At 43.0% G+C, this 27,379-nt stretch overlaps 1 protein-coding gene across 1 annotated transcript in view; it reads left to right on the forward strand.

Moving 5' to 3' along the window:
- VAC14 (VAC14 component of PIKFYVE complex) overlaps positions 1-27,379 on the forward strand; it is a 573,384-nt gene that overhangs the window by 301,150 nt on the left and 244,855 nt on the right. Inside the window, exon 14 of the mRNA XM_030203598.1 lies at positions 716-848. Within this exon, the coding sequence (XP_030059458.1) occupies positions 716-848 (133 nt within the window). The remainder of the gene's footprint in view (positions 1-715; positions 849-27,379) is intronic.

Below are 27,379 nucleotides of genomic sequence, written 5' to 3' on the forward strand. Positions count from 1 at the left end.
TTTTTGTTTTTGTAAAAGTGCCCCCTAGGGTGCCCGGTTGGTGTTCTGGCATGTGAGGGGGACCAGTGCACTACGAATCCTGGCCCCTCCCAAGAACAAATGCCTTGGATTTATTTGTTTTTGAGCTGGGCGCTTTCATTTTCCATTATCGCTGAAAAACAAAAACGCCCAGCTCACAAATTGTTGAATAAAACATGGACGTCTATTTTTTGCGAAAATACGGTTCGGTCCGCCCCTTCACGTTCTCGGAGATAAACGCCCATGGAGATAGACGTTTTCGTTCGATTATGCCCCTCCACGTGTGTTAGCTAGGTTAGAAACCTAAATACGAGTAATTTGCTGTCTAAAGTACACAAGTAGATGATATCAACAATAGATCAAGTGTCTGACGAGTTAAATTGTATAAGATACCATGTGTTTATCATAATATGTATAATAACCTTTACAGCTTGCAAGATGCGAGACAGCAGTCAATAAACAAATTTGAAAATAAATAAAATCCTTTAGAAAATATCTCTTCTGAAAGTGACATTGTTTTATGCCTCAAGATCCTGGAGAGCCCCTAGAACTGTGCGTTAGAAAGAAAGGTGGAAAATTTTATGTTGATTGCTAGCGATTAAAAATATATAGGATAGAAATGGAGAACAAAAAATAACTGTATACCTTCTTGCAGCTAGACGGCTGCTTTTTAATGACATGTTGTCTTTTCTTCCAGATACAAAAGGTACAGAATGCTCACCATCGACTCCAACTATGAATTCTTACTTCTACAAATTCATGATCAACCTGCTCCGAAGGTTTAGCAGTGAAAGGAAATTATTAGAGATAAGGGGAGCCTTTATTATCAGGTCAGTATTTCAGCTTTCAGTGCTATCTGCTGTTGTGGTTTATTTTGTTTAAACATGTCTGGTTTCTCCCTCTACTTGCGCTCTACATTGATGTCAGAGTAGCAGGTTGGGATGGTAATGATTTTCAGCTGGCATATAAAAGTAAAGTGTTTATAGAGAAATGCATGCTGAATTAACACCAAGACGTTTAGTGGGAGATACTTTTCCTGATGTGGCCTGTTAATCCATTGATGTTGCCAGCATTTGAAAAATCCACTCACTCCCTTACCTGAGGCAAATGGATTTTTTTATCTATAAATTCTGGGTGGATTTTTCAAGCCCCTGGATATTAATTGTATCACTAAAAAAAAAACATAGAATCTCTTATTGTTGGTTTGGGTTTTTTTTTGGTTGCATTAGTCTTTATGACTGACATTGTCCACTGGCCTTCAATAATTAATGTTAGTCATGGTATTCTCTTGTATTAATAACTGTAAAGCATGTTAGGATATTTGACCTCTCTTTCTTTAGCAATTCTGCTACTTGTGAAAATGTGTGTCCTGTGAGGGAAGAACAAATATCTTGATGCTAAATTGGATCTCTTACCAGGTTTTCATTACTTATTTTACAAGTCTATTATTAGATGCTTTAGACTTTTGCTGGTGGTCAGAAGTGTAGCCAGGTTTTGACGTCAGGGGGAGCAGACTTTTTGTAAAATAGACAACGGTGCAAGACTACAAGCCCAATTCGCATAGGCACTATTTCATTCAAAATCCATTTGGGGCATGCCTGCTCTCTTTGTATCACACCTAGCTACACCTCTGCTGGTGGTGTGTTTTCTCCAACAGAGATAGGGAGAGAGACAGAGCGATGAGAATTAGGGAAGCTCCATGTGATCTTGGGCAAGTCACTTAACCTTCCATTGCATATTGTGAGCCTTCCAGGGACAGAAAAATACCTACTATACCTTCTATTGGTCGAATTTGGAGCTGGAATGAAGCTTGGCGCATTTCAAGCCTCATTTTGGCTTCAGATTTAACCAATAGGGGGTGAGGTGGGTGTCTGGGTGATGAGGTCATTTATGATTCAGCCTGGGCCCAGCCGAGCGAAGCACGAGCACATGGTCCACGCTGGAGGAGGAGGAGGCGGCAGAGCACATAGATGAACAAGCTGGGGGGGAGGAGTTGGAGGGATGTATGGGGGGACCTCTCCCCCACTCTCCACCGTACGTGGTGTAACTATTTTTGAGCTAATTTAGAGGGTTAGTTGGGCTTGAAAATTTTTCGCCATCTGGCAACTCTGAGCTAGCAGATGATAAACACATAACTTGCTTATTTGTAGATTTTTAGAAGTAATACAGATAATAATGGACTGTTCAACTTGCTAAATATTTAGATAGTATCTGTTTTAAAATGGGCCATATAGGGAACTGGTGGAGGCAGCACCAGAAATTATCCTTTTAGGGGGGGAGTTATCAACATGGGCTACCATTTTAAGTCAGGTTATTTTAGCATAGGGTCCCATTTTATGCAATAAAAAGCTGTTCTGAAATAAACCGACTTGTGGTAAAATACCCTATCTTAACAGTACCTCTTAACAGTACCTCACATTGATAACTTCTCCCCTTAATAGTGATATTCAGCCGCTAAGTTATCTGCATATTTTAGGCTTGCTGCTGAATAGCAGACGTAAATCTAAATGGACAGTGCTAGCATGGTCACCACGCAACATATATTATTCCTGGGGGAATTTTGTGGAAAAGTGCAGCATAGAATATGTACAGAATTCCCCACCCCCACAGAATGCACAGAATTCTGCAAAGCTTCCAGCAATCACTGTGCTCTCCCCCTCCCCTGGAGAGAATGCCTGGCAGGAGGAGGAAGTGAACCACTACATATCGGGTCACTTCCTCCTCCTCTGCCAGTTTAGTCCCGTCTGTGTATGTGAACCATATGATTCACAAACACAGTCAGCTCTATGCTGGCAGAGGAGAAGGAAGTGACCTGATGTGCAGTGGGTCACTGTCTTCTCCTCATGCAGCGCTATCTCTGTGGGGGAGATGAGTGCGGCGGTTAGAGCAAAATGGCTGCGCTATGGGGAGTGTGGGAGAGGTGCAGAGCAAGGTGAGTGTGGCCTGGGGATTTTGATGGGGGGGCAGAGAAAACTGAGACTGTGCCATTGGTGTAGTGGGGGGGGGGGGGGGAATCAAGCTTGAGGGTGTGCCATGGGAAGGATGGAAGAGATGGAATGATAGTTGGGGAGAGGAAGAGAAAAATTGAGAGGTAGGGTTGTGTGCTTGAGGGGAGAGAGAATTAGAGATGGGGGTACTGCATGCAGGAGAAGAATTTGGGGGCAGAATTAGTGGTCTTACTGGGAGTTAGAGGATGAAAACTGCAGATGGAGTGATAGATGGAACTGGAGAGGCTGGATCCTGAGGAGGGAAAAGACAGGAGGGCATTTCAGGCTTTATGAGGAGGAAATTCTGTTCAAAAACACTAAAAATAAACATTGCAGAATTTTATTTATTTATTTATTTATTTATTTATTATCTCATTTATACCCCACATTTTCCCAACTGTGTCAGGCCCAATGTGGCTTACATTGCACCGCAAAGGCGGCCGCCAATACAGTAAATTAAGCTAATACATCATTAATCCTGCATAAGAAATAAAGGAGAGGATGGGGAAGGAAAGAAAGGAATAGGAAACCAGGGGAGAGAAGGGAAGGGTGGATAAGTCCAAAATTGTCATTATATTGTTGTGAATCAAGAGGTGGAGACACATGCTGAGTCTTTGGGGTAGGCTTTTCCAACTAACAAAGTCTTAAGAGATTTCCTGAAATGTAGATGATTGTGAATTGTTTTTATAGCTTTTGGTAAGGAGTTCCATAATTGTGAGCTGATGAAGGAGAAGGATGAAGCATATGTGGATTTATACTTTAGCCCGTTGCAGGTTGGATAATGAACATTATCCCCCAAATTCTATAAGTGGCACTAATTGTGCTTGCAAATTTGTGTGTGTGTCCAATTTAATTGAACAAGGAGCCAAGTAGCGCTGATAATTGGGCCCTAACAATCAATTATCAGTGCTAACTGGCATCAGCTGAAATTTATGTGTGCATTTTTAGGTATTGGGATCTGTACATAAATTTTACGCATGGACCAAAAAGAGGGTGCAGCCATGTGAAGGTCACAGGCAGATCAGGGGTGTTCCTCCAATTTATGCATACTGTTATTGAATAAGAGTGATCTGCGCCTAATTTAGGCGCAAGGATTTACACCACGATTTACTTGGTGTAAATCCTCGCATCTAAATTTAGGCACGAATCCTGGTGCTAAGCGCTGTTCTATAAACGGTGCCTAACATTGAGCACTATTTATAGAATAATGCTTAGTGCTTTTTGTTCTTGACGACAATTTTTCGGCACCATTTATAGAATTTGTTCTTATACATAGAAATTTCAAAGATTTCATGTGGAAGTCCCCTAGGAATAATATATATTCAGCGTTGCAGTTTATAAGAATAACAGCACTGAATTATTAAAGGGTCCTTTTACTAAGGTGTGCTGAAAAATGGCTTGCGGAAGTGTAGGCGCAGGTTTTGGATGCGCGCCAATCTATTTTTCAGCACGCCTGTAAAAAAGGCCTCTTTTTTTTTTTTTTTTTTGCGTAAAATGGACGTGCAGCAAAATCAAAATGGTCACACATCCATTTTGGGTCTGAGACCTTACCACTAGCCATTGCCCTAGCGGTAAAGAATCTGGACAGTAATGACCTACTCACGTCAAATGCCCCTTGGCGCGCGTCTGTTACGTGCATCCGAAAATAATAAATATTATGCAGACATGCATATCAGACGCGTGCCAAAAATGAAATTACTGCAAGAGCCACGCGGTAGTTGGGCCTGGCGGTAACTCCATTTTGTCGTGTGTTGGGCGCATATAGACGCTAACGCAGCTTAGTAAAAGGGGCCCTAAATTAAGTGCTGGTGCTAGCACTTAATATAGTAACTGTGGCAGCTGAAATTTGCCCCAGAATATCTAAGAACTAGATACTGGCCTAATAACAAAAAATCTTTACCTCCTGTCTTCCTGGTAAATATAAGTGTTGCCATACTGGAACACACCGAAGGTCCATCAAGCCCAGTATCCTGTTTCCAACAGTGGCCAATCCAGGTCACAAGTACCTGGCAAGATCCCAAGAGTAAAACAGATTTTATGCTGTTTATCCTAGAAATAAGCAGTGGATTTTCCCAAGTGCATCATAATAATGGCTTATGGACTTGTCTTTTAGGAAATTATCCAAACCTTTTTTAAACCCAGCTAAGCTAACTGCTTTTACTGCATATTGCTGTTACGTTGTTCTTGATATTTTTACTGCTGAAAGGTATTACCTTTCAACAACCACAAACCAAGCTAGGATTAGCAGTCATGATGTAGCATGTTTAGTAGCGTTATAGAAGTGCAGAGCAGTAGTAACAGTATGCCAACAGTATTGAAATCAGTGCCATCATTGTCAAATTTACTTATGCTATTTATGATCAGAATTTCAGCTAACATACAGGCCTGTTCTATGAGTGCACTTACATGAATAAGTATTCTTATAGAACACTAGCATAAACCTGCATTGACCTGCTTACATTTTTGATTCGCACACATGGGATTAGATTCTTTCTATATATCAGCCTAAAAATGAATTCGCTTAAGCACATGCCTTAATTTAGACATACTGTATAGAAGAAGCTTAAAATTCGGCGCAGTATATATAATATGCCAAGCAGCCATGACAGCGCCTAACTCTAGGCGCGGCCATTGATTCCAAGTAAAACTTGGTGTAAATACCAGTTCCTAAGTTAGGCACAGAGCAGGTGCATTCCATTACCCTGCGCGTAGTTTTCCAGACTGACCAGGAACCGCCCGCCGTTCCACACCCATAGCTACACACCCTTTTCAGCAGCGCACATTAAAATTTATGTGCACCGCTTTGCCGAATACGCATAGGGGAGGATTCTCTATTTGGCACCTAAAAAATCCGCATGGAAGAAAGATTAAGGAGGCTAGGGCTTTTCAGCTTGGAGAAGAGACGGCTGAGGGGAGACATGATAGAGGTATATAAAATAATGAGTGGAGTGGAACAGGTGGATGTGAAGCGTCTGTTCACACTTTCCAAAAATAGTAGGACTAGGGAGCATGCGATGAAACTACAGTGTAGTACATTTAAAACAAATAGGAGAAAAAATTTCTTCACCCAACGCGTAATTAAACTCTGGAATTCGTTGCCGGAGAATGTGGTGAAGCCGGTTAGCTTGGCAGAGTTTAAAAAGAGTTTGGACGGTTTCCTAAAGGACAAGTCCATAGACCGCTACTAACTGGACTTGGAAAAATCCACAATTTTGGAAATAACGTGTATAGAACGTTTGTACATTTGGGAAGCTGCCAGGTGCCCTTGACCTGGATTGGCCGCTGTCGGGGACAGGATGCTGGGCTTGATGGGCCTTTGGTCTTTTCCCAGTATGGCATTACTTATGTACTTACGTACTTATTTCTGCCTAAGCGTATTCTATAAGCAGTGCCTAGATTTAGGCGCAGTATATAGTTGATATCCCAGTACTACATGCATCCATTTACGCCAGTGAAAACATGGCATAAATTTCAGTACATAGATTTAGGCGCACTGGGCCATATTCTATAACTGCATGCGTAAATTTCAGAATGCCCACGAAATGCCCATAACCATGTCCCTTTTTGCCTGCACGCATTAGAAGTTAGGCACACTGCGTTATATAATATGCTTTGCAACTTTGCACATAAATTGTAATTATTGCCAATTAGTGCTCATTATTAAGAATTGTTATCAATGCTGATTGACTTGTTAAGCCAATTAAGTTACACACATTGTTCCATATCATCAAGCTGATCAATCCATAGACTGGTGGGTTGTGTCCATCTACCAGCAGGTGGAGATAGAGAGCAAACTTTTGCCTCCCTATATGTGGTCATGTGCTGCCGGAAACTCCTCAGTATGTTCTCTATCTCAGCAGGTGGTGGTCACACACAGCAGCAGCTCTGGCTAGGCCTCCAAGCCTAATTTTTAGGTTTTGTTGAGTGCCTGGGGTTGAGGGCTCTTTTGAGCAAGTGCAAACCTGGTGGTGCCAGGTCCCTCCTTTTCTCCCCCCTCCCGCTGGCTCCGTTAAAAAAAAAAAAAAAAAAAAAAATTTTAAACGTCCTTAAAGGCGTTTATTTCGACGTTTATTTAAACGTTCATTGCAGCTACTCACTGGGACACCAGTTCGTTACAGCTCGGAGCGGACAGCAGGTAATTTTTACCTTTTTATAGCGGGCAGGGGGTTCCCTGATTCTTCTCCTCGTGGCATATGGCGTCGGAGGGCGAGGGCGCAAAGGGTCGCTCCCCGGATCGCTTGAGCGCTTCTAGAGGGGATGCGGGGGTCTTACAGCCTGATTCGCCCTTGTTGGGTGACAGTTTCGTGACCGATGAATGTCCCGGTCCTTCCACCGGCGTGGCGGTTTTTCCCGCCATAAACGCCCATCCCCCGCTCCTCGCCTCCGCCATCTTGGCCGGCCACGCGGCTCGGACGGCTTCTTCGTGGGCCGCCCTTGACGTTGGAGACATTAATGCCATGAACGCCCTTAATTTGGGCGACGGCACAAAAGCGGCTAAAGTTAAGCGCCGTTCTTCCCGCGCGGCTCCTTCGCGGAGTGTCGCGCCGGACGCCATTTTGGATGCACAGCATGTTTCTCCCCCGCTCTTGCGAGCGCCGGTTGAGGGTGTGTCTAGGGCTGTTGCCCAGGCTGCGGAAGTGCACAGTCTGGGAGGTTTCTCCCCCGAGTTTGTTTTGCTGCTGCATCAGGCTTTCCTCATGCAAAACGCTGCCCCTGCTCCCTCGTCTGGTAAAGAGGTTGAGGTTCCCAGAGGTAAATGCCCTCGGGTTGATTCCCAGGCCTTGGAGGACTTTGTCTCCTCCGATGTAGATGAGGGCAGCGTGTCTGAGGTCTCCCAACGGTCCTTTGCGGATTCCTTGGAGGAGACGGATCCCCGCTCGGATGGAGCGGATGACCCCTCTGCAGCGCGGCTTTTTAGCCCAGAGGATTTGCCCAACCTGTTGTTACAGGCCATGGACACTTTGAAGATTTCCTCTCCGGAGGACGTCTCTCCCTCAGCCCCTGTTGGCTCTGCCATTATGCTGGGGACGAAGCGCCCGCCTAGAACCTTCCACGTGCATGATGCCATGCACACCTTAATTTCGGCTCAATGGGATGTCCCGGAAGCGAGCCTTAAAGTGGCTAGGGCTATGTCCCGCCTCTATCCTTTGGCTGTGAGTGAACGTGAGGCCTATCTGTGGCCTACCGTGGATTCTTTAATCACTGCGGTGACTAAGAAAACGGCGTTGCCGGTGGAAGGTGGCACGGCCCTAAAGGACGCCCAAGACAGAAGATTGGAGGCGGCCTTAAGGTCGTCCTTTGAGGCGGCTGCTTTAAGTTTGCAGGCTTCAGTTTGCGGCTCCTATGTGGCCAGGGCGTGCCTGACTATGGTGCAGCGGGCTTCCCCCTCGGATCATTCCTTGAGGGTTGATTGGCCGGCCCTGGAATCGGGCTTAGCCTATTTGGCAGACTTGCTGTATGATGTCTTGAGGGCCTCAGCTAAAGGCATGGCTCAGACAATCTCTGCGCGGCGGTGGCTTTGGCTGAAACATTGGTCTGCTGACCACGCCTCTAAATCCCGCCTGGCTAGATTGCCTTTTAAAGGCAAGCTGCTCTTTGGGGTCGAGCTGGACAAAATCGTGACCGATCTCGGCACGTCTAAGGGCAAGAAATTACCAGAGGTCAGGGCTCGGGCTAGTACTCGTCCCGGTACCTCCAGAGGACGGTTGCAGGAAGCCCGTCGGTACCGCCCGGGCAAGTCGGGTTCCTCTGCCCCCTCTTCCTTTAAGAGGAATTTCTCCCCCAAGCAGCATTCCTTTCGCAGAGACCGCCATCCCGGAGGTGCTTCCTCCGGTCCTCCCCCAGGGTCTCGTACCCAATGACGGGGCCTTGGTCCACGCCCCAGTGCAGATTGGAGGACGGCTGTCCTCGTTTCTGGGCGAGTGGACCACAATAACTTCAGATGCGTGGGTGCTGGAAGTCATCAGAGACGGCTACAAGCTAGAGTTCTGCCGACCCTTAAAAGACGGGTTTGTACTCTCTCCCTGCAAGTCTCCGGTCAAAGCTGTGGCAGTGCAGCAGACCTTGGACAATCTGATCCGCCTGGGCGTGGTCGTTCCTGTGCCAGAAAGTCAGCTTGGCAAGGGACGTTACTCCATTTACTTTGTGGTACCAAAGAAAGGAGGTTCTGTCCGGCCTATCCTCGACCTCAAAGGGGTCAATCGGGCCTTGAAAGTGCGGCACTTTTGCATGGAGACTCTCCGCTCTGTTATAGCGGCAGTGAAGGCAGGAGAGTTCTTGGCTTCCTTGGACATCAAGGAAGCGTACCTGCATATTCCCATCTGGCCTCCTCATCAACGCTTTCTGCGTTTTGCAGTCCTGGGACGACACTTCCAGTTCAGAGCCCTCCCATTCGGGTTGGCTACTGCTCCGCGGACCTTTTCCAAAGTAATGGTGGTCATCGCGGCCTTCCTACGAAAGGAAGGGGTACAAGTCCATCCTTATCTGGACGACTGGTTGATCCGAGCCCCCTCTTATGCAGAGTGCGGCAAAGCTGTGGACCGGGTAGTTGCTCTTTTGAGCTCCCTGGGATGGATCATCAACTGGGAGAAGAGCCAGCTGCGCCCGACTCAGTCCCTGGAGTACCTGGGAGTTCGATTCGACACCCAAGTGGGCAGAGTGTTCCTGCCAGACAATCGGATTGTCAAACTTCAGGCTCAGGTGGACCAGTTCCTGGGAGCCTCTCCTCTTCGGGCTTGGGACTATGTGCAGCTGTTGGGCTCTATGACGGCCACGATGGAAGTAGTGCCCTGGGCCAGGGCTCATATGAGACCACTTCAACACTCCTTGCTGCAGCGCTGGACTCCGATGTCGGAGGATTATGCTGTGCGACTTCCCTTGGACCCAGCAGTGCGCGAGGCGCTGAGCTGGTGGATGCAGACAGACAAATTGTCTGCGGGAATGCCTCTGGTGACCCCAGAGTGGATTGTCGTCACGACGGACGCCTCTTTGTCGGGCTGGGGAGCCCATTGCTTGGGAAGGACAGCGCAGGGGCTCTGGTCTCCTGCAGAGGCAAAGTGGTCTATCAACCTCCTGGAACTCAGAGCCATTCGGTTGGCGCTTTTGGAGTTCATCCCGGTACTGGTGTGGAAGCCTGTACGGGTCCTGTCGGACAATGCCACAGCTGTGGCCTATGTCAACCGCCAGGGAGGTACCAAGAGCGCCCCTCTAGCCAAGGAGGCTATGTATCTTTGCCAGTGGGCGGAAGCGAACCTGGAGCAGCTTTCAGCGGCCCACATTGCCGGAGTCATGAATGTCAAGGCGGACTTTCTCAGTCGCCATACCTTGGAGCCCGGAGAGTGGCAGCTATCTGCTCAGGCGTTCTTGGACATCACGAAGCGCTGGGGCCAGCCGAGCCTAGATCTGATGGCGTCATCGGCCAATTGCCAAGTGCCGCGCTTCTTCAGCAGAGGACGGGACCCTCGATCCCTGGGAGTAGATGCTCTTCTCCAACAGTGGCCGACACAAGAGCTCCTCTATGTGTTCCCGCCCTGGCCCATGTTGGGCAGGGTGCTAGACCGGGTGGCAAAGCATCCCGGTAGGGTAATCCTGGTGGGTCCGGATTGGCCCAGGCGTCCCTGGTATGCGGACTTGATCAGGCTCTCAGTGGACGATCCTCTGCGACTGCCAGTGGAGCAGGGCCTGTTACATCAGGGTCCCGTGGTGATGGAGGATCCCTCCCCCTTTGGTCTTACGGCCTGGCTATTGAGCGGCAGCGTCTGAGGAAGAAGGGCTTCTCAGACAAGGTCATCGCCACTATGCTGAGAGCGAGGAAGCGCTCTACTTCTACTGCTTACGCCAGGGTTTGGCGTATCTTTGCAGCGTGGTGTGAAGCAGGCTCACTTTCTCCCTTCACTGCTCCAATTTCTTCAGTGTTGGCGTTCCTGCAAGAAGGTCTGGAGAAAGGCCTGTCGCTCAGTTCCCTTAAAGTCCAGGTAGCGGCTCTGGCTTGCTTCAGGGGCCGCCTGAAGGGTGCTTCCCTGGCTTCACAGCCAGATGTGGTGCGCTTTCTCAAGGGAGTTAATCACCTGCGCCCTCCTCTGCACTCAGTGGTGCCTGCGTGGAATCTCAACCTGGTGCTAAGAGCATTGCAGAAGCCGCCTTTTGAACCCTTGTCGAGGGCATCTCTGAGAGACCTGACGTTGAAAGCAGTCTTTTTGGTGGCTATCACTTCAGCCAGAAGAGTTTCCGAGCTCCAGGCGCTCTCATGTCGAGAGCCTTTTCTGCAGTTCACTGAGGCAGGAGTGACTATTCGCACAGTGCCTTCCTTCCTGCCCAAGATTGTTTCTCGCTTCCATGTGAATCAGCAGCTCTGTCTCCCTTCCTTTCGTAGGGAGGACTACCCAGAGGATTACTCTGCTCTTAAATTTCTGGATGTGAGACGAGTCATCATCAGATACTTGGAAGTGACCAATGATTTCTGGAAATCGGATCATCTGTTTGTCCTGTTTGCAGGTCCTCGTAAGGGTCTGCAGGCTGCTAAGCCTACAGTGGCAAGATGGGTCAAGGAAGCCATTGCAGCGGCTTATGTGGCCGCGGGGAAGGTTCCGCCTATCCAGCTGAAGGCTCACTCCACGAGAGCTCAGGCGGCCTCGATGGCAGAGGCCGGATCCGTCTCCTTGGAAGAGATATGCAAGGCGGCAACTTGGGCTTCGGCTCATACATTCTCCAAGCATTACCGTTTGACTGTGGCTGCACGGGCGGAGGCCCGGTTTGGAGCTTCAGTGTTGAGGTCATGGATTTCTATGTCCCGCCCTGGGTGAGTACTGCTTCGGTACATCCCACCAGTCTATGGATTGATCAGCTTGATGATATGGAAGGTAAAATTATGTATAATCATACCTGATAATTTTCTTTCCATTAATCATAGCTGATCAATCCATAGCCCCTCCCAGATATCTGTACTGTTTTTATTCTGGTTGCATTTCAGGTTCAAGTTTAGTCTTCAGTTACTTCAGAAAGACTTCGTGTTCAAGTTCTTCCTTTACTTGGATTCTTCAAGAGTTGAGACGAGTTTGTGTTACAGTGAGCTGCTGCATTCCTCTCCCCTCCGTTTTACGGGGCTGGATTGAGACTTAAAATTCTGCCGGCACTCCCTCCCGCTTCGTGCGGTTGTAGGGCAGCTTTGTACCCCTCCCGCTTCGGCGGTGTTAGGGTCAGTCAGCTCCTCCCGCGGTTGCGGTTGCAGGATAAGCCAGATCCCCCCGCATCGGCGGGTGTGGTGTCCCTCCCCCGCTCCGCGGGGATGAGCTGGACGGATTCCCCTCCCCCACTTGTGTGGGGATGAGCTGGGTTAATTCCCCTCCCCCGTTTCGGCGGTGGTGAGCTGGGCAGAGTGTCCCTTTGTGGGTGTAATTCTCTAAGTGCTGAGTCCTGCGGATGGAGCTTTGATATCGACATACTGAGGAGTTTCCGGCAGCACATGACCACATATAGGGAGGCAAAAGTTTGCTCTCTATCTCCACCTGCTGGTAGATGGACACAACCCACCAGTCTATGGATTGATCAGCTATGATTAATGGAAAGAAAATTATCAGGTATGATTATACATAATTTTACCTTATAGAATATGCTTGGATTTCAGCGCAGATCTATAGGTGCGCTATATAGAATCCAGGGGTTAGCGGGTAGTGCATGTAAATTCTAATTAATGCCAATTAGTGCTGGTAATTGTTAGCATCCAATTATCAGCGCTGATTAGCTTGATAACTAGTTATGTGTATTGTTATGAAATACGCTTCGATTTCTTCTCAGAAATCTCAGCACGATATATAGAACCCAGGGGTTAATGTCAAGTCTGTGGCTCACATAAGTGTGCACACTTAAACTTGCAGTTATGCTTGTAAAGTACATTATTCTGTAAATTGTGTAAATGTTGGCTCCACTTTTGCCCCGCCTCTGTGAATATCCCCTTGCATTTATGTGCAGTGTCATATGTGCACATAAATTATTGAATAGTGTTTAGCGTATTGCTGCCATTTATGGACATAAGTATACATTTATTCAACATATGAAGGAAGTCCCCTCTTATTTTAAATATATCCAGCAATCCAAATCGAGATGAGGGGATCAAATATTGTATGCTCAATCAACATCACACTCTTAGTGTATAAAGGAAAGGCCTCAAGAAGCCCCCGGCTATATATACTGTAGCTCACGGGGGCTGGGCTGCTTCATCATCGGCCTCAAACTTTAAATTATTCAAATTTTATATTATCTTCAAAATACAAATCTATATATGTGTTCACAAAACACTACGTCAAACTGTGTCAAAAATTCTTATGCACTCAAAAAATCTACAAATTACTTAGCTTCTCAAAATCAGGTCCTCTTAACCACGAGAATTTCCTCAACGCTATTCGTGAATGGCAAATGTTGATTATATTTAGGCAACTTGTTGTAGGATGAGGGGGGCTTGGTTTTAATTGTTATTGTATTGGAGGTATATTTTTACAAATTTGCAACGGGGCTTGTTTAATCTCCCATATTCCACTGACTGCACACACTATATCCGTTTCAATTAATTTTACATACTAGTTCTGCTTAATGTGGTACTGAATAGCAAAGCCATTATTAAACAGTTCCTGCCTCTAATGGCTTAATTTTTTTCTCATAAATGTCTTTACTCTGTTATATTCCATGATAGTTAGGAGTACCAATATAGAAGTTAATTAGTGAAAATTTGCTTTTGAATGTTGTAGTAGTATGAATGAGGATATGGGTGCAGAGCTTCAACAGATACAGCCACTCAAAGAGGTGAAAGTAAACAAAACAAAACACTCTATGTTCAGAAGATAAACAAAGCAGAATTCAATAATAATCTTCTTGCAGCCCTGTCTCTGACAGGGCCCCACAGTCTCACTGTGCACTAGTCTTTGTCTTTAAGATTAAGGGAAAGGGAAATGGGACTTGATATACCGCCTTTCTGAGGTTTTTAAAACTACATTCAAAGCGGTTTACATATATTCAGGTACTTATTTTGTACCAGGGGCAATGAAGGGTTAAGTGACTTGCCCAGAGTCACAAGGAGCTGCAGTGGGAATTGAACTCAGTTCCCCAGGATCAAAGTCCCACTGCACTAACCACTAGGCTACTCCTCCACTCCAGGCTTGGTTTTGGCTTGGCCTCAAGAATTAGAATTCCAAGGTAAAACCTGGTCTATCTGAATTAAGCTTCTGCTACTTTACACATATGTGGTGAAGGCATATGCTGGAGGACTGATGGCCATTACAGTTTCTTACCCCGATGCAGATCTTGTATCAATATATTTCTGCAGAACAATTTTTATGGTGTTGGTCCCCTTTTTGTATAAAATAAATTGGGGCAAAATGGAACTCATGCCCATGAACAAATATACCATTAAAGAAATGATAGCTTCAATCCCCTTTAGATGGTCACATAGAGCAATAAAATAACTTGGCGCATGGGTTTGCACTATATTAGAAGATACTGTAATCAGAACCGTGATTAACTTGAAAATATCAATGAATATGCATTTAAATATACCCCTTTTCATCTGTCATGGTGAGGCAGACTAGAAACTATTAAGATAATGATGATACCCAAGATGAATTATACCAGGGGCGTATCTGAGGTTCGGCGGTAGGGGGGGGCAGGGGCTAGAGTGAGGGGGCACATTATAACCCTCCCCCCCACTGCCGTTAACCCTCCCCCACCTACTGCCAACCCTTTCCCCGCCTACCGCCGTCACCTACCCCGAGGTCCGCTCCTGCCGTTTTTTAAAAATATTACTTCAGTTGGCGGGGGGCGCCAACCCCCGCCAGCCCAGCCGAGGTCTTCTTTAACTTCTTCATCCTCGTGCTGTTAAAGCTGCAATGCATCCTTCCAGTTGGACGGAGTTTGACATCGCAGCACGTTGACGAGGATGAAGAAGTTAAAGAAGACCTCAGCTGGGCTGGCGGGGGTTGGGGTCCCCCGCCAGCTGAAGTAATATTTAAAAAAACCGTCAGGAGCGGACCTTCGGGTAGGTGACGGCGGTAGGCGGGGAAAGGGTTGGCGGTAGGCGGGGGAGGGTTAACGGCGGTAGGGGGGTCCAGGGCAAAATCTGTGGGGGCCCAGGCCCCTTTGGCCCCACGCAGATACGCCCCTGAATTATACACTAAGTTCTATTCCACTTTTATTTCCCTATTCCATCTATTGTAAACTGGAACGATCAATAGCAAAATTCTCATGAAATAATAAAACACTGAGAATATCCTTCTATAAACTAAAGCTATCAAAATACAGAGGCGTGTGAATTATCCTGACTTTTGTAAATGCCATTTAGCTTTTATACTAGGAACAGGAGCTTTATGGTTTAGTTAGTGCCAGGAATGTCTGGGCTCCCAGTCTCCAAAAACATAAGCTATAAGAACCCTTCACTACTTTACAACTCACTCATGGTCAGGATGTGCCCCTTTCTCTGAAAATACTCATTTGGAATAACCATTCTATAAGAATTAAAAAGCGGTCCATTTCCTGGAAGCCCTGGCAAGATAAGGGCATTTTGGGCTATTGCACAGCTGATTTCAGAAACAAGTCTAAAAGTTTCTTTGATCTGCAATCTGAGTTTGACTTATCTTCAAACTGCACTTTTCAATATTTACAACTAATTTGCTGTCTCAACTTCGAGAGGATTGGGTCTTAGAAAATTGTTGTCTCAAAATAGGCTCTTCTGGACACTCAGCCTTCTAATTTTATCAACTTTTCAGAAATACTAAAGACTACCGTGTTCTCTCTTATATACCCAGCATCCATATATAACTCGTGGGTAAGCATGGTTTGGGTTTGTAAGTTGTTGTACAGCCGCCCCTTTGGCTGTATATACCGGTAGAAGGTCTATCATGCAGAAACATAAGTCATACACTGTGGACTTTAAGCTTTCAGCAATCAAATATGCTAAGGTTAATAGAACCTATGAGACTAGGCATTATTTTTCTCTGTAGAGGAAAATTCAATCCAGGAGTGGAGAAATCACACCTTATTCCACCCAAGTGCTTTAAAACACCTCTCACACGACCTTACCTAACACCTTTCGATCTAAATCCTCATCTACCTTCAGCTTATTATCGACTGTATTTAAGATTATGTAATGACTATATCATATTAACACCCTGTAAGCTACATTGAGCCTGCAAAAAGGTGGGATAATGTGGGGTACAAATGCAATAAATAATCTCTATATATAAAAGGCACCACCAACGTTCTAAATGAAGCCTCCAGCCGGAAGTGTGAAGGGGGAGAGATATCCGGTTTCCCCATGAGTGTTTGCCCCGCCCTCGCTCTCTCTGTAACACAAACAGTGAAGGAAAACACAGCAAAGCACGAAATCAAATCGCTCTCTCTGTAACAGTGAAGGACTCAGAGGGGGGAGGGGAGAGAGGGCAGAAGTCCTCACTATCTCTGTAACACAAACACAGCAGGAAACTTAACACTGAAGGACTCGACTCTGAGGGGGGAGGGGACTGAGAGCAGAGGGGAAGGGAGAGAGGGCAGAGACACACACACTCCCACATGCACACAGAAGAAAACCTTGCTAGCCCCCCCGTTTCATTTGCATCAGAAACGGGGCTTTTTTACTAGTAAATAATAAGAAAGGAGTTGGCAAAACTCTACCCATGAAAATGCGCTTGGCGAGGTAAATTTCCAAAATGGCCAAACATAGAGGTGAAGCTCAAAGAATGGGTAATTACACAAAGAGAAAGTTGTACCATTTGTATCTACCAGAACCATTAAACAGATGCACTCTTGATGACAGCTCTTTGGAAGATGAAGATTGTTTCTCCCATGAGGAAACAGCAGCTTTTGTAGATTCTTACCGCAACTCAGAATTTGAGGAATTCTCCACTGATGATGAAGCTGATAAATCTGATACAGATAGTCCTTGTCACATTGCCTCTGGGACTCTGTAACTCATTCTAAATATGTGTTGACCAGTGTCATAAGGACAAACGCATGTTTTTTTCCGGTTACTTTGAAGATTTAAAAATATGTTGACCAGTGTCAGAACAAATGCATTTTGTTTCCATTGTATTTTTGATACTGTTGAATTGTTGTGATTTCAGAAATAAAACGACTTAAAACGTTTTAAAAATATGTGTTGAGCAGTGCTTGTTGTTTAAAATCATTATTCGGCATGTAAAAGCGTGTATTACCTGCACTCAACTATAACTCCTACAAAATGTAAAATCTTGTATTACCAACGGGATGTATACAAGAGTATATGTGGTACGTGTGTGTAGGAATGGAAAAAGACTGGAAAGAAGAATTTGGATGCTTGCTCACCCTTTGCCAATGGGAGCATTTTCTGGAGTTCTTCTACTAGAATATTCTAATCTTCTTGAATAATTCAATCTCTGTTCTTTATAATTCACAGTGCATTCTGGACACTTCTAAAAGCATCGAAAGTAGATAAGTAAAATACTTCCAACTGCTGGTCATGTAAACTAGAGAGAGAAACTTTTCTACACATGATTTTCTTCTGTAACAACCTCATACCATTCTAGGAGAGAGTATGGCAATATATCAACGATATATTAAATATAGATAAACCTCTTATAAGATTTTGTGCAGTAAATCCCTAGAGGATCATATGCAAAAGACTAAGCCCCAAGCAAAGTTATTAGATATGTTACTGACATTAATTTTAAAGCTAATAATAAATAGCTGAAAAAATTAAATGTAAGCATGTAGAGAATTAAATATAAATGTGGTAGAATTATTTCTGCCACAAATATCATTACAAAAAAGGAGCAACAAAGCGAAGGGGGAGAGGAGTATTAGTGATTTCTTGATATGTGGTCCCCAATAAATAGAATTCTTTTTCACAAATGTAATATGGATGCGCTATTGCTATTTATGATGTTATTACTGTCTTCTCTTTTTGTAATATTATAGAGAAAATAGTAATAAAAACACTTGACGTTTAAAAAGCCCCCTTTTTAAAAAAAAGGGCTTTTTTTTTTTTAAATCAGGTTACTTTATATGTTTAAAATTAATTTTTGTTGCTGTCAGCCTGATACTGGCCCTGTTTTTAATTGGTCTCAGCTAGTTATGCCATTTTGAAGAGCTTCTTTGAGAGTTCTTACATTATGATAGTGTTTTCTTTCTTTAACTTAATTTTGGCATTTATAGTCCGCTTAAACTTTAAATTCTAGGCGGAGGACAGATCCAGTTAAACATTTTATATTGAAACTCAAATAACCGGAAAACCATTACATTACAAGAGATAAATATTATTACATAAAACAATGGAGAAAATTGTTACAATTAGAGCAAAGTGTGTACTTGTCAGAACATGGTTGTTGAAAAGTAAATGCAAGTTAATGTGATAGCCATGTTATTACTTAGAAATGTTTGTATGTATCCTTTTGGAGTCACTGAGTATGTGTGTTTTCTAGGTTGAGTTTGTTTGTGACCTATAGTATTTGTAAAAAAAAAAAAAAAAAAGCCATAATAATTATGCCACCTCTTAAATGGTAATTCTTGAGTTAAACTCCTAAAGACAGCGATAAGGTTGTTATAAATTTTGTGTTTGGCTTTGATATGTTGAGTCCTACTTTTAGAGGCTGCTACTGTATTGTCCTTATTCTATTTTTCTCTTGATTTGGTTATTAGAGAACCTATTTTGTAAGCATTGGTGCTTCTCATTGTACCTTGTGATATATATATATTTTTCTACCTCCTTTTTTGTGTGTGTAAGGCATATGCCTTTGTAATCTGACATTAGCCCCCAGATTCTATAAATGATGTGCAAAATTGCACGTTATCCTAAGATGCATGTTCAACTAAATTGGCTAACAAGTCAATTAGTGCTAATAGTTGGGTTATTGGTGTAAATTGACAACATTTTTGATTTATGTATGCAACTTTCTATTATATAAAGATCCACGTGCAACTCAAAAGGGAGAGGGGTATGGGTGGGTTAGGGATGTTCACTATAGATGTGTGCAGTATTACTGAATACGGATGATCCGTGCCTAACGTACAGTCGGTATAAATCCTCATGCCCAAAGTTTGGCATGGAAAGTGGCTTTATTCTATAAATGTCGTGAATTTGAGCACCGTTTATAGAATAGTGTTCCATGTGAATTTTTTCAACGAAAATTTTTCAATGCCATTTACTGAATCTAGTTCCAGTTGTCTTGTAGATGTCAAGAACATCACTGCAATTAGTTGATTTTTTTTTCCTTACTGCCAACATTTGCAATTAACTTATAAATAGGGAATTATGATTATTTTATCTTTATTTTGTAGGAAGATTGAGTTTTTGGTCCATTGATTTTTATTTTTGAGACAGGACACCGTAGGGGATATGTAGAGAGATTTAATTTGGCCATTTTGTATTACTATAGATTTATTTTTTAATCTCTTTTCTTTACACTTGTCTAATGATTAGACTTGTTTTCCCTTTTATCATTCTTTTCTCTTTTTCTCTTTATCGCTTGTCTTCCATTAGGCCTCTCTGTCCACCAATGAACAGAGGTCCAAATCAATAGAAATGTGTCTTGAGCCCTGACCCAGGCTATATGCCAAAACATGTCGAATCTCTAAAACTGTTGTGGAAGCAGTGCTGAATTTTGGTCTGTGGACTTTCATCTCTGTTGCTTTCAAATTTGTTTTAACGATTTGTTTGACTAGGAGCATAATAAGTTGGTTGATCTATCCTGCTAGTTTAATGCTACTCCTTTTCATCAGTATAATGAGTCAGCATTACTGGGAAGCAAGGGAACCTAAAGGATTAAAATCTCAAGGCTGACCTCAGTGGTAAAGTATGTCATGGGCAATAACATCTGATGTCATATGTTGAATTTGAGCTCTACCTGGATATGAATACATGCTTAAGGTGATATTGTCTTATAGATGTTAAACTGCTGATATATCTTTTAGAGCACCAACTAGGAAATACAGCTTTTAATTCACTGCATCCACTTTTATTTGTGAAGGGGTTCTTTTTTGGACTATTAGGATACAGTCCTAGAGAAGTTGTGTTTAGTGTCCTAGTCACAGTTTCAAATCACGAATACTGTGGAGCACATCCAACTCCCAATGTAATCGTTTGTATTTCTTTAGAAAAATTATTTTGACTTTGTGAAAATACACAACTAATTATTGTCATGTTCAAATGTTATAACACCCACATCTTATCTAAGTGATCAAAAAGTGGTCTTTATATCGGTGTTTGCCTCGTTCAGAAATAGTGTTCAAAAAACACCACTGTTCTTCCTATTCTAAACCAGCCAATTTCAATGAGTTCAAAAGCACCAGTGAGACAGCAGAGTCAAGATAAATGTAATCTTACGTCCCTTTCTCTCAATAACTCATTACTCAATGAGAGATGGTGTTGCCATGGAAACCACTGATTGCAGTTTCATTTCAATTGTGCCCTTGTGTTATGCTGCAATTACATCTAATAGTAGTTCAGGAGTATGGCGTCCCTGAACTGTATTTTAGCCTATGTCCCTAGTTGTAGGCTATCAATAATATATGGTGATACGTGTTGGTAGGCATTTGACATCCGTGGAGGTCATGGGAAAATCTATTGATGTATCTGTTCACCAAAGTTTTGTCTGAGTGATTTTGCACATTCCACATGTGGGTACATATCCACGTACATCACAACTCCTTTCCAAGACTGTTTAAAGCAAATAGAATGTTGGGTATCATTAGGAAAGGGATGGAAAACAAAAATAAGGATATTATTCTTCGCTCCATGGTGCGACTGCACCTCAAGTATTGTGATCAATTCAGGTCGCCGCACCTCAAAAAAGACATAAAGGAATTGGAAAAGGTGCAGAGAAGGGTGTCAAAGATGATATAGGGGATGGGACGACTTCCCTATCAGGATAGGCTGAAGAGGCTGGGGCTCTTCAGCCTGGAGAAAAGGCGGCCGAGGGGAGATATGATAGAGGTCTATATGATAATGAGTGGAATGGAACGGGTCGATGTGGAGTGTCTGTTTATGCTTTCCAAAAATACTAGGACAAGGGGGCATGCGATGAAGCTGCAGTGTGGTAAATTTAAAACGAATCAGAGGAAATTTTTCTTCACTCAACGCGTAGTTACTCTGGAATTTGCTGCCGGAAAAGGTGGTTAAGGCGGTTAACTTAGCGGACTTCAAAAAAGGGTTGGACGGCTTCCTGGAGGAAAAAGCCATAGAATGTTATTGAATGGACGAGCGAATACAGTATTTCTAGGATGGGCGGGACAAATTGCTTGTTCTTTTGGCCGCTGTCAGTGATAGGGTGCTGGGCTCGATGGACCCTTGGTCTGTCCCAGCATGGCAATGCTTATGTACTATGCCTCCGGGAACACCTACACACAGATTGCATGAAAATAAGTGCAATCTTAGGGGCACCTCATTTTTACAAGTGTATAGCCATGCGCAGTTTTATAAGAGCCATTTTCTTGTGTAAAAGATGGTTTACACTCAGAAAATGCTCTATAAATTATCACCCCCTTCCCCATAGGAACAATTTTCAAATCTATGAGGCAGTCAGTGGCGTTCATAGGGGGGCTGACACCCGGGACGGATCGCAGATGCGCCCCCCCCCCCCCCGGGTGCACGGACCGCACCCACCGCCCCCCCCTAAGAACGCCACTGGAGGCAGTTGCAGAGTTTGCACCAGTTCTCAAAGGGAAAGTGTATGCGTACCTTCCCATGCTTAAGGGAGACCTACTTTCAGACTTCTTCCCTGTTTTTTCTGCAGATAATTTTCTCCTTCAGAACAACATGTGTACTTCAGAAAATATAAAACCTGGGCCTCTCACTTGACTTAACCCTGGATTGCAAGTACAAGTATTTGCATTGTTGCTATTCACACTTACTTTTACATAGGGAAGGGGTGGGCAGTTTTTAGAGAGTCAGGTTAACAGGGAAATTGTCAAGCATTACTTATCTGCAGGACTTCCACAATATTAGTTTTGTCATCCTGTGGCATAGGGAATAAAGAGAGCAAATTTTAATGGCTGTCAAAATTACAATTAACTTTTAAAGCCTTGTATTTGACACTGATTTTCACATCTAGCAGTGGTAAAGTGTGTGCATTAAAAATATTTTATATGATTGTATGTTTTTATCATAAGTACCCCTGATGGAGGCATATAGTGGAAACATGACCATATCGGTTTAGTGTTGGTGTTGACAAATTATTTTCCTTTTTTTCTATTTATTAAAAACTTTTGTCCGTTTGTGAGAGGAAATCCCTTGGTGGTTTCTTTCATTTGCCCCTCTGTTGGTTTCTTGAGTTATTGTAGAGGGTTTCCTTAACTTTTTTTATTTTACCATGTCTAAGTTTTGTGCATGTATACTTCCCAGTTTTGTTTTATGGTATGCAAAGTATGCTGTACACATGGAAAATGCTTTATGAAATTTTTTCCCCAAATTCTCAATCTTCAAATCTCAGTAGGCTCTTTTCTCGATATTGTGTTTACACCTAGAAGTTCCTTTGAAAAATCTGTTTTATTACTGAATTCAATCCTCATTAATCAAGTAGAAATAATAGTTAACGAATATTGTATGTGCCTATAACAGTGGGCTGAATGGTAAATGCATAGCAAAAACTGCTTTAGTTGCTTTAGAACCTATTGCACTATACACACTTCTCAATGATGACATTCTGCATTAATTTCATATCCGATAAATCAACTAGAGTAGTCAACAACTACACAGTGGGGGCACTAACTCAAAAACTAGAAAAACCCAGCACTGGACTAATGATACTATTGAAATTATGGAGATTATCCAACTGACCTCAGCAGTGACTCATTTCACACTGAGACATCTCAGTGACTCACTGTAATCGTCATCAGTCATTCAACTTTAATTAAACTCTCTAAAAACTTTTTATATTTAGAAATGTTGGTAACACAATTTCCGAGGTGTGGTTGCACCATGGAGCGAAACAAAGGCATGATAACATCCTCATTTTTGTTTTCCATTCCTTTCCAAATAATACCTAACATTTTATTTGCTTTCTTAGCCGCAGCAGCACACTGAGCAAAAGTTTTCAACGTATCATCAACGACGACACCCAGATCCCTTTCTTGGTCTGTGACTCCTAACGTGGAACCTTGCATGACATAGCTATAATTCGGGTTCCTCTTTCCCATATGCACCACTTTGCACTTGCTCACATTAAATGTCATCTGCCATTTAGACGTCCAGTCTCCCAGTCTCGTAAGGTCTTTTTGTAATTTTTCACAATCCTTCCGCAATTTAATGACTGAATAACTTTGTGTCATCAGCAAATTTAATTACCTCAGTAGTTACACCCTTCTCTAGGTCATTTATAAATATGTTAAAAAGCAGCGGTCCCATCACAGACCCCTGGGGAACCCCACTAACTACCCTTCTCCATTGAAAATACTGACCATTTAACCCTACTCTCTGTTTTCTATCTTTTAACCAGTTTTTAATCCACAGTAGAACACTACCTCCTATCCCATGACTCTCCAATTTCCTCTGGAGTCTTTCATGAGGTACTTTGTCAAACGTCTTCTGAAAATCCAGATACACGATATCAACCGGCTCACCTTTATACACATGTTTGTTCACCCCTTCAAAGAAATATAGTAGATTGGTGAGGCAAGATTTCCCTTCACTAAATCCATGTTGACTTTGTCTCATTAAACCTTGCTTTTGAATATGCACTGTAATTTTGTTCTTAATAATAGTCTACCATTTTGCCTGGCACCGACGTCAGACTCACCGGTCTATAATTTCCCAGATCTCCTCTGGAACCTTTTTTAAAAATTGGCGTTACATTGGCCACCCTCCAACCTTCCAGTACCACGCTCGATTTTAAGGATAAATTACATATTACTAACAATAGCTCCGCACGCTCATTTTTCAGTTCTATCAGTACTCTGGGATGAATACCATCCGGTCCAGGAGATTTGCTACTCTTCAGTTTGTAGAACTGCCCCATTACATCCTCCAGGTTTACAGAGAATTCATTAAGTTTCTCTGACTCGTCAGCTTCGAATGCCATTTCTGGCACCGGTATCCCACCCAAATCTTCTTCGGTGAAGACCGAAGCAAAGAATTAATTTAATCTCTCTGCTACGGCTTTGTCTTCCCTGATCGCCCCTTTTACTCCTCCGTCATCTAGCGGTCCAACTGATTCTTTTGCCGGCTTCCTGCTTTTAATATACCTAAAAAAATGTTACTATGTGTTTTTGCCTCCAACACTATCTTTTTTTCAAAGTCCCTCTTAGCCTTCCTTATCAGCGCTTTGCATTTGACTTGACATTCCTTATGCTGTTTCTTATTATTTTCAGTAGGTTCCTTCTTCCATTTTCTGAAGGATTTTCTTTTAGCTCTAATAGCTTCCTTCACATCACTTTTTAACCACGCCAGCTGTCGTTTGGTCTTCCTTCCTCCTTTTTTAATACACGGAATATATTTGGCCTGGGCTTCCAGGATGGTGTTTTTGAACAGCATCCACGCCTGATGTAAATTTTTGACCCTCGCAGCCGCTCCTCTAAGTTTTTTTTCACCGTTTTTCTAATTTTATCATAGTCTCCTTTTTTAAAGTTAAACGCTAACACATTTGATTTCCTATGTATACTTACTTCAAAGCTAATATCAAATCCGATCATATTATGATCACTGTTATCAAGCGGTCCCAGCACCATTACCTCCGGCACCAGATCGTGGGCTAAGGACTAGGTCTAGAATTTTTTCTTCTCTAGTCGGCTCCTGTACCAGCTGCTCCATAAAGCAGTCCTTGATTTCATCAAGGAATTTTACCTCCCTAGCGTGTCCCGATGTTACATTTACCCAGTCAATATTAGGGTAATTGAAATCACCCATTATTATTGTATTGCCCAGTTTATTTGCGTCCCTAATTTCCTTTAACATTTCTGCATCCGTCTGTTCATCCTGGCCAGGCGGATGATAGTACACTCCTATCACTATCCTTTTCCCCTTTACACATGGAATTTCAAGCCACAGTGATTCCAAGAAGAGTTTTGTTTCCTGCAGAATTTTCAATCTATTTGATTCAAGGCTCTCGTTAATATACAATGCTTACCTCTCCATCAATTCGATCCATCCTATCACTACGATATAATTTGTACCCTGGTATGACAGTGTCCCACTGGTTAGCCTCCTTCCACCAGGTCTCAGAGATGTCTATTATATCAAATTTTTCATTTAGTGCAATATATTCTAACTCTCCCATCTTATTTCTTAGACTGCTGGCATTCGCATGTAGACATTTCAAACTATGTTTGTTCCTATTTACATAACGCTTTTCATAATGATAGCTGAGGACCCATTGATGTATAAAAATTGAATTAATTTTGTAGTTGATTTTTATTGCTATCTGATGCATGATGTTTTATAATTATATGTATTAATATGTGTGTATGATTGAAAACTGCTGAGAATTGTAGATCATGCGATCTATATATTTTAGAAAATAAATAAATTTGGCACTCATATAGATGGCATATGATAATTCCCACTTCTGCTGTTGCCAACAGGTACCTAGTTGGGTTGCTTACATGTGGTTTACATAAAGAAATCCATGCAATATTGTCAGATACCCCTGGTAGAGCTTAACCAAAGTAGGCTATGCCTGCTCAATCAGAGCAACAGGTTTTTTGTTGTTTTTGTTTTATTCTGATCTGTCACAGCAAAACCCCCTGTAAAGCATACAAGTTGCCCTTCCTATGAGAGATCGGATTTACTTTTTATTTCCATTCTGGGAGAAAAAATCACTGTGGATTGGTCCTGAGCATAGTCAAGATGGGTTATGGGAATCTTATCATATACACATATTGATGCTCACCATTTGCAAGGAATATAGTCAGTCCAAGAAGCTTGCCCACATCAACCACTTGGAGCTCCATGCAATTTTTCTTAATGTGCTCCAGGGCATGTCAGTTTTAATCCAAACAGACGACCATTTAGCAATGTTTTATGTCAACAAACCAAGAGAAATATCTCTATATCTATGCCACAAAACAGCAAAGATTTTGGGCTTTCTCATAGCCAATCAAATCCAATACAGGTTACTTATATTCCTGGGTGATCACAACAATATAACTGAGAAGCTCAGCAGGATGCTGCAGTCTCATGAGTGGTCCCTAAATGCTGCAGTTTTGCTGACCGTCATTCATAGTATGACCTCTTTATCAGCAATAAGAATGCAAAGCTTCTTTTCTACTGCTCCATCCTCTCGTCCCCTGACTACATGGCACCAGATGCACTAGTAATCCCTTGGACATTCTTTTCTCTATGCATATCCCCCTATTTCTCTCATGGAAAAAAAACAAAATGCCACCATGCTGGCCTTGACAGTCGATAACTTCTCAACATCCCTTATGAAGGAACCATTTGAATTGCTGGAGTCTACTTCTCTGAAGCACCTTACATGGAACGTGCTCTTCCAAGTAGCTGTTACCTCTGCTAGAAGAGTGAATGAAATTCATGTTCTAGTAGCTTATAACATAGTAACATAATATATGACGGCAGATAAAAACCCATATGGTCCATCTGGTGTGCCCAATAAGGTGGTCATGAACTGTATACACAATTTCATAACAAAACGGTTCTAGTAACTCAACCTAAGTTTTTACTTAAGATACTAATGCTTTTATTCATCAAGGATTAAATCATGTGCCCTACATTCTATCAATAACATAACAGCTGATCAGAAAAAGCCTTCTGCCCTCTAAACAGTAATCCCCGGATTCTATATCGTGTGACCAAAATTGCACGCACAAATCCAGTCGTCTTCTGGATTTGCGTTTGCAGCTTAATTACTTAACAAGGCAATCAGCACCGATAATTGCAACAAGTAATTATTTATACTAATTGGCATTAATTAGAATTTATACACACAATTTGCTAGGCATATTCTGTAAAGTGGTGCACATAAATACTAATGCGTCCTGCCAAAAAGGGGCATGGCCATAGGTATGGAATGGGCAGGCAGTGGGTATTCTAAAAATCTACACGCACGTTTATAGAATACACCTGCTCCATGCCTAACTTAGGTGCTGGCATTTACACCAAATTTTGATTGGCGTAAATGGAAGCGCCTAGAGTTAGGTGCAGGCATGGCCACTAGGCATATTATGTAAGCCATGCCTAAATCTAGGCGCATTTTCCACAATACATCTAGGCGGAAATATTTTTGGTGCCCATTTTTCAGGCGCCATATATACAATCTAGTTCTAAATGGAACCTCATGTAATATGGTACTACAAAAGAACTAATTTCAGTCAGGTGGTCTGTGTAGTTTTTTTTGTCTTCTTCCACCCTCCAAAAAAATGTTCATACCAGACCTGTGATTTTGTTTTTTCATCTGTTGATTTATGTTTAA

The sequence above is a fragment of the Microcaecilia unicolor genome, chromosome 5 (assembly GCF_901765095.1).
Source record: "Microcaecilia unicolor chromosome 5, aMicUni1.1, whole genome shotgun sequence".
Lineage (NCBI taxonomy): Eukaryota > Metazoa > Chordata > Amphibia > Gymnophiona > Siphonopidae > Microcaecilia > Microcaecilia unicolor.